At 43.9% G+C, this 7,500-nt stretch overlaps 1 protein-coding gene across 2 annotated transcripts in view; it reads right to left on the reverse strand.

Annotated features, from left to right (window-relative positions):
* LOC307149897 (nidogen-1-like) overlaps positions 1 to 7,500 on the reverse strand; it is a 38,974-nt gene that overhangs the window by 11,849 nt on the left and 19,625 nt on the right. For both annotated transcript variants that reach the window (XM_079856505.1, XM_079856504.1), the window contains exon 12: positions 7,285 to 7,410. In XM_079856505.1, the coding sequence (XP_079712631.1) occupies positions 7,285 to 7,410 (126 nt within the window). The remainder of the gene's footprint in view (positions 1 to 7,284; positions 7,411 to 7,500) is intronic.

A 7,500-nucleotide genomic window follows, 5' to 3' on the forward strand; every position in this document is an offset into this window, starting at 1 on the left:
TTAAATTTCGAGAATAAAGTCGTTGTGTTTTGAGAAAAAACTTGTTAAATTTCGAGAAAAAAGTTGAAATAAAATGTTGAGAATAAACTCATAAAATTTCGAGAATAAAGTCGAAATAAAATGTTGAGAATAAACTCATAAAATTTTGAGAATAAAGTCGTGTTTTGAGAAAAAACTCGCTAAATTTCGAGAAAAAAAGTTGAAATAAAATGTTGAGAATAAACTCATTAAATTTCGAGAATAAAGTCGTGTTTTGAGAAAAAACTCGCTAAATTTCGAGAAAAATAGTTGAAATAAAATGTTGAGAATGAACTCATAAAATTTCGAGAATAAAGTCGTGTTTTGAGAAAAAACTCGCTAAATTTCGAGAAAAATAGTTGAAATAAAATGTTGAGAATGAACTCATTAAATTTCGAGAATGAAGTCGTGTTTTGAGAAAAAACTCGCTAAATTTCAAGAAAAAAAGTTGAAATAAAATGTTGAGAATAAACTCATTAAATTTCGAGAATAAAGTCGTGTTTTGAGAAAAAACTCGCTAAATTTCGAGAAAAAAAGTTGAAATAAAATGTTGAGAATAAACTCATTAAATTTCGAGAATAAAGTCGTGTTTTGAGAAAAAACTCGCTAAATTTCAAGAAAAAAAGTTGAAATAAAATGTCGAGAATGAACTCATAAAATTTCGAGAATAAAGTCGTGTTTTGAGAAAAAACTGGTTACATTTCGAGAAAAAAAGTTGAAATAAAATGTTGAGAATAAACTCATTACATTTTGAGAATAAAGTCGTGTTTTGAGAAAAAACTCGCTAAATTTCAAGAAAAAAAGTTGAAATAAAATGTTGAGAATAAACTCATTAAATTTCGAGAATGAAGTCGTGTTTTGAGAAAAAACTCGCTAAATTTCAAGAAAAAAAGTTGAAATAAAATGTTGAGAATAAACTCATTAAATTTCGAGAATAAAGTCGTGTTTTGAGAAAAAACTCGCTAAATTTCGAGAAAAAGTTGAAATAAAATGTTGAGAATGAACTCATTAAATTTCGAGAATAAAGTCGTGTTTTGAGAAAAAACTCGCTAAATTTCGAGAAAAATAGTTGAAATAAAATGTTGAGAATGAACTCATAAAATTTCGAGAATAAAGTCGTGTTTTGAGAAAAAACTCGCTAAATTTCGAGAAAAATAGTTGAAATAAAATGTTGAGAATGAACTCGAGAATAAAGTCGTGTTTTGAGAAAAAACTCGCTAAATTTCGAGAAAAATAGTTGAAATAAAATGTTGAGAATAAACTCATTAAATTTCGAGAATAAAGTCGTGTTTTGAGAAAAAACTCGCTAAATTTCGAGAAAAATAGTTGAAATAAAATGTTGAGAATAAACTCATTAAATTTCGAGAATAAAGTCGTGTTTTGAGAAAAAACTCGCTAAATTTCGAGAAAAAAAGTTGAAATAAAATGTTGAGAATGAACTCGAGAATAAAGTCGTGTTTTGAGAAAAAACTCGCTAAATTTCGAGAAAAATAGTTGAAATAAAATGTTGAGAATGAACTCATTAAATTTCGAGAATAAAGTCGTGTTTTGAGAAAAAACTTGCTAAATTTCGAGAAAAAAAGTTGAAATAAAATGTTGAGAATGAACTCATTAAATTTCAAGGATAAAGTCGTGTTTTGAGAAAAAACTGGTTACATTTCGAGAAAAAAGTTGAAATAAAATGTTGAGAATGAACTCATTAAATTCCGAGAATGAAGTCGTGTTTTGAGAAAAAACTCGCTAAATTTCGAGAAAAAAAGTTGAAATAAAATGTTGAGAATAAACTCATTAAATTTCGAGAATAAAGTCGTGTTTTGAGAAAAAAACTGGTTACATTTCGAGAAAAAAGTTGAAATAAAATGTTGAGAATGAACTCATTAAATTCCGAGAATAAAGTCGTGTTTTGAGAAAAAACTTGCTAAATTTCGAGAAAAAAAGTTGAAATAAAATGTTGAGAATGAACTCGAGAATAAAGTCGTGTTTTGAGAAAAAACTCGCTAAATTTCAAGAAAAATAGTTTAAATAAAATGTTGAGAATAAACTCATTAAATTTCAAGAATAAAGTCGTGTTTTGAGAAAAAACTGGTTACATTTCGAGAAAAAAGTTGAAATAAAATGTTGAGAATAAACTCATTAAATTTCAAGGATAAAGTCGTGTTTTGAGAAAAAACTGGTTACATTTCGAGAAAAAAGTTGAAATAAAATGTTGAGAAAGAACTCATTAAATTCCGAGAATGAAGTCGTGTTTTGAGAAAAAACTCGCTAAATTTCGAGAAAAAAAGTTGAAATAAAATGTTGAGAATAAACTCATTAAATTTCGAGAATAAAGTCGTGTTTTGAGAAAAAACTCGTTAAATTTCGAGAAAAAAGTTGAAATAAAATGTTGAGAATGAACTCATTAAATTCCGAGAATGAAGTCGTGTTTTGAGAAAAAACTCGTTTCAGGCCGACTCTATTTCCACAGCAGAATTGGTTGTACTGCATTTAATGCATGCCAAATTATTTTAATTTTAGATTTAATTATTTTAATCATTGTATCTTGACAAAAGGATTTTTTCTTCAAAATCCTAAAAAGACCATAAAAATACTGTCAAGCACTGAATGCACATCATCCAAACACACACAATCCTCCAATCACATATTTATCTCTTTAATTTTTTACTAAGGTTCGCTTATAATATTAGCCAAGCTTTCGTGCGAAGAACTCTAATGTAGTTTTAACTTCTGCACGTCCAGCTGTTTTTGCTGCTGTGCCTTTAAGGATTTTCAGTGCTTTTCCTGCGGCTCCGGCTCAGATCAGGGATTGACCCTAACACTAACCGCTGCGACTCCAGTACAGTGACTGATCAGCCCATAGGTGTGCAGATGTGAGCGAGGAGGTCATGTGATGACAGAAGAACACTCCAGGAACAGACGCTGTAATTATCACGGCGTCAGACACACAACATCTGCTCTCAAATTATGACGGACGAGCAGAACCCGAGCGCTGGACACAGAAGAGCAGAACTCGAGCGCTGGACACAGAAGAGCAGAACTCGAGCGCTGGACACAGAAGAGCAGAACTCGAGCGCTGGACACAGAAGAGCAGAACTCGAGCGCTGGACACAGAAGAGCAGAACCCGAGCGCTGGACACAGAAGAGCAGAACCCGAGCGCTGGACACAGAAGAGCAGAACCCGAGCGCTGGACACAGAAGAGCAGAACTCGAGCGCTGGACACAGAAGAGCAGAACTCGAGCGCTGGACACAGAAGAGCAGAACTCGAGCGCTGGACACAGAAGAGCAGAACCCGAGCGCTGGACACAGAAGAGCAGAACTCGAGCGCTGGACACAGAAGAGCAGAACCCGAGCGCTGGACACAGAAGAGCAGAACTCGAGCGCTGGACACAGAAGAGCAGAACTCGAGCGCTGGACACAGAAGAGCAGAACTCGAGCGCTGGACACAGAAGAGCAGAACTCGAGCGCTGGACACAGAAGAGCAGAACTCGAGCGCTGGACACAGAAGAGCAGAACTCGAGCGCTGGACACAGAAGGGCAGAACCCGAGCGCTGGACACAGAAGAGCAGAACTCGAGCGCTGGACACAGAAGAGCAGAACTCGAGCGCTGGACACAGAAGAGCAGAACTCGAGCGCTGGACACAGAAGGGCAGAACCCGAGCGCTGGACACAGAAGAGCAGAACCCGAGCGCTGGACACAGAAGAGCAGAACTCGAGCGCTGGACACAGAAGAGCAGAACTCGAGCGCTGGACACAGAAGAGCAGAACTCGAGCGCTGGACACAGAAGAGCAGAACTCGAGCGCTGGACACAGAAGAGCAGAACTCGAGCGCTGGACACAGAAGAGCAGAACTCGAGCGCTGGACACAGAAGGGCAGAACCCGAGCGCTGGACACAGAAGAGCAGAACCCGAGCGCTGGACACAGAAGAGCAGAACTCGAGCGCTGGACACAGAAGAGCAGAACTCGAGCGCTGGACACAGAAGAGCAGAACTCGAGCGCTGGACACAGAAGAGCAGAACTCGAGCGCTGGACACAGAAGAGCAGAACTCGAGCGCTGGACACAGAAGAGCAGAACCCGAGCGCTGGACACAGAAGAGCAGAACTCGAGCGCTGGACACAGAAGAGCAGAACTCGAGCGCTGGACACAGAAGGGCAGAACCCGAGCGCTGGACACAGAAGAGCAGAACTCGAGCGCTGGACACAGAAGAGCAGAACTCGAGCGCTGGACACAGAAGAGCAGAACTCGAGCGCTGGACACAGAAGAGCAGAACCCGAGCGCTGGACACAGAAGAGCAGAACTCGAGCGCTGGACACAGAAGAGCAGAACTCGAGCGCTGGACACAGAAGAGCAGAACTCGAGCGCTGGACACAGAAGAGCAGAACTCGAGCGCTGGACACAGAAGAGCAGAACTCGAGCGCTGGACACAGAAGAGCAGAACCCGAGCGCTGGACACAGAAGAGCAGAACTCGAGCGCTGGACACAGAAGAGCAGAACTCGAGCGCTGGACACAGAAGGGCAGAACCCGAGCGCTGGACACAGAAGAGCAGAACTCGAGCGCTGGACACAGAAGAGCAGAACTCGAGCGCTGGACACAGAAGAGCAGAACTCGAGCGCTGGACACAGAAGGGCAGAACCCGAGCGCTGGACACAGAAGAGCAGAACTCGAGCGCTGGACACAGAAGAGCAGAACTCGAGCGCTGGACACAGAAGAGCAGAACCCGAGCGCTGGACACAGAAGAGCAGAACCCGAGCGCTGGACACAGAAGAGCAGAACTCGAGCGCTGGACACAGAAGAGCAGAACCCGAGCGCTGGACACAGAAGAGCAGAACTCGAGCGCTGGACACAGAAGAGCAGAACTCGAGCGCTGGACACAGAAGAGCAGAACTCGAGCGCTGGACACAGAAGAGCAGAACTCGAGCGCTGGACACAGAAGAGCAGAACTCGAGCGCTGGACACAGAAGAGCAGAACTCGAGCGCTGGACACAGAAGGGCAGAACCCGAGCGCTGGACACAGAAGAGCAGAACCCGAGCGCTGGACACAGAAGAGCAGAACTCGAGCGCTGGACACAGAAGAGCAGAACTCGAGCGCTGGACACAGAAGAGCAGAACTCGAGCGCTGGACACAGAAGAGCAGAACTCGAGCGCTGGACACAGAAGAGCAGAACCCGAGCGCTGGACACAGAAGAGCAGAACCCGAGCGCTGGACACAGAAGAGCAGAACTCGAGCGCTGGACACAGAAGAGCAGAACCCGAGCGCTGGACACAGAAGAGCAGAACTCGAGCGCTGGACACAGAAGAGCAGAACCCGAGCGCTGGACACAGAAGAGCAGAACCCGAGCGCTGGACACAGAAGAGCAGAACTCGAGCGCTGGACACAGAAGAGCAGAACTCGAGCGCTGGACACAGAAGAGCAGAACCCGAGCGCTGGACACAGAAGAGCAGAACTCGAGCGCTGGACACAGAAGAGCAGAACTCGAGCGCTGGACACAGAAGAGCAGAACCCGAGCGCTGGACACAGAAGAGCAGAACTCGAGCGCTGGACACAGAAGAGCAGAACTCGAGCGCTGGACACAGAAGAGCAGAACTCGAGCGCTGGACACAGAAGGGCAGAACCCGAGCGCTGGACACAGAAGAGCAGAACCCGAGCGCTGGACACAGAAGAGCAGAACTCGAGCGCTGGACACAGAAGAGCAGAACTCGAGCGCTGGACACAGAAGAGCAGAACTCGAGCGCTGGACACAGAAGAGCAGAACTCGAGCGCTGGACACAGAAGGGCAGAACCCGAGCGCTGGACACAGAAGAGCAGAACCCGAGCGCTGGACACAGAAGAGCAGAACTCGAGCGCTGGACACAGAAGAGCAGAACTCGAGCGCTGGACACAGAAGAGCAGAACTCGAGCGCTGGACACAGAAGAGCAGAACTCGAGCGCTGGACACAGAAGAGCAGAACCCGAGCGCTGGACACAGAAGAGCAGAACTCGAGCGCTGGACACAGAAGAGCAGAACCCGAGCGCTGGACACAGAAGAGCAGAACTCGAGCGCTGGACACAGAAGAGCAGAACTCGAGCGCTGGACACAGAAGAGCAGAACCCGAGCGCTGGACACAGAAGAGCAGAACCCGAGCGCTGGACACAGAAGAGCAGAACTCGAGCGCTGGACACAGAAGAGCAGAACCCGAGCGCTGGACACAGAAGAGCAGAACTCGAGCGCTGGACACAGAAGAGCAGAACTCGAGCGCTGGACACAGAAGAGCAGAACTCGAGCGCTGGACACAGAAGAGCAGAACTCGAGCGCTGGACACAGAAGAGCAGAACTCGAGCGCTGGACACAGAAGAGCAGAACCCGAGCGCTGGACACAGAAGAGCAGAACTCGAGCGCTGGACACAGAAGAGCAGAACTCGAGCGCTGGACACAGAAGAGCAGAACTCGAGCGCTGGACACAGAAGAGCAGAACTCGAGCGCTGGACACAGAAGAGCAGAACTCTTCTAATGAGGAAATAAAGCCGATTTTAGGACCATTAAAATGTATCATCTGTTTCCAACTCTGATAATAATCATAAATGTTACTTGAGCATCAAATCATCATATTAGAGTGATTTCTGAAGGATCATGTGACACTGAAGACTGGAGTAATGATGCTGAACATTCAGCTTTGATCACAGGAATAAATTACACTTTACTATATATTCACATAAAGAACAGATGATTTGCATAATAATAATATTTCACTGTTTTACTGTATTTTTGATCAAATAAACGCAGCTTTGGTGAGCAGAAGAGACTTTAAAAATCGAACAAAACTTTTTACTGGTAGTGTAAATAAACTTCCAGTCTTACTTCACACATGTAGTCATAGAAACATTCAAAAATCTTACAGACTCCAAACTTCTGAACACACACAGGATATACAGTGTGTGTGTGTGTGTGTGTGTGTGTGTGTGTGTGTGTGTGTGTGTGTGTGTGTGTGTGTGTGTGTATAGTGTGTGTTTCAGTATATCCTGCAGCACATGATTGAGTGAGATGAATCTGATGATCTATTAATAATCATAAGAGCGATATGTCTGTCAGTGATGATCTGTACAGTAAATAAAACACTGAGACGGATGAGAGAGAAACCTTTAGATGTGTTATGTTTATGTTTATTTTTAATTAACTTTTTTTTTTTAATTTTTAATATTTATTTTTAATTTGAAAAACGAATTATATTTAAAGTAATGAACATTTTTGTCATGGTTAATGACATGCGGACTGAAGCTGAACTCCTCCTACCAGCACCAGGTGTGCATCTGAAGCCGTCGCCATGGAAACCTGGCAGACACTGGCAGGTGAAGGAGCCCGGGGTGTTGGAGCAGATGGCATCGCCATGGCAACGGCCCGGCTGGCACTCGTCCACATCTGCAGAGAGAGAGAGAGCGAGAGAGAGAGTCGATGTACAGATGTGTGTGTGTGTGTGTGTGTGTCTGGACTCTATATGAAGGAATGCAC

This window comes from Squalius cephalus (assembly GCF_949319135.1).
Source record: "Squalius cephalus genome assembly, chromosome: 22".
Lineage (NCBI taxonomy): Eukaryota > Metazoa > Chordata > Actinopteri > Cypriniformes > Leuciscidae > Squalius > Squalius cephalus.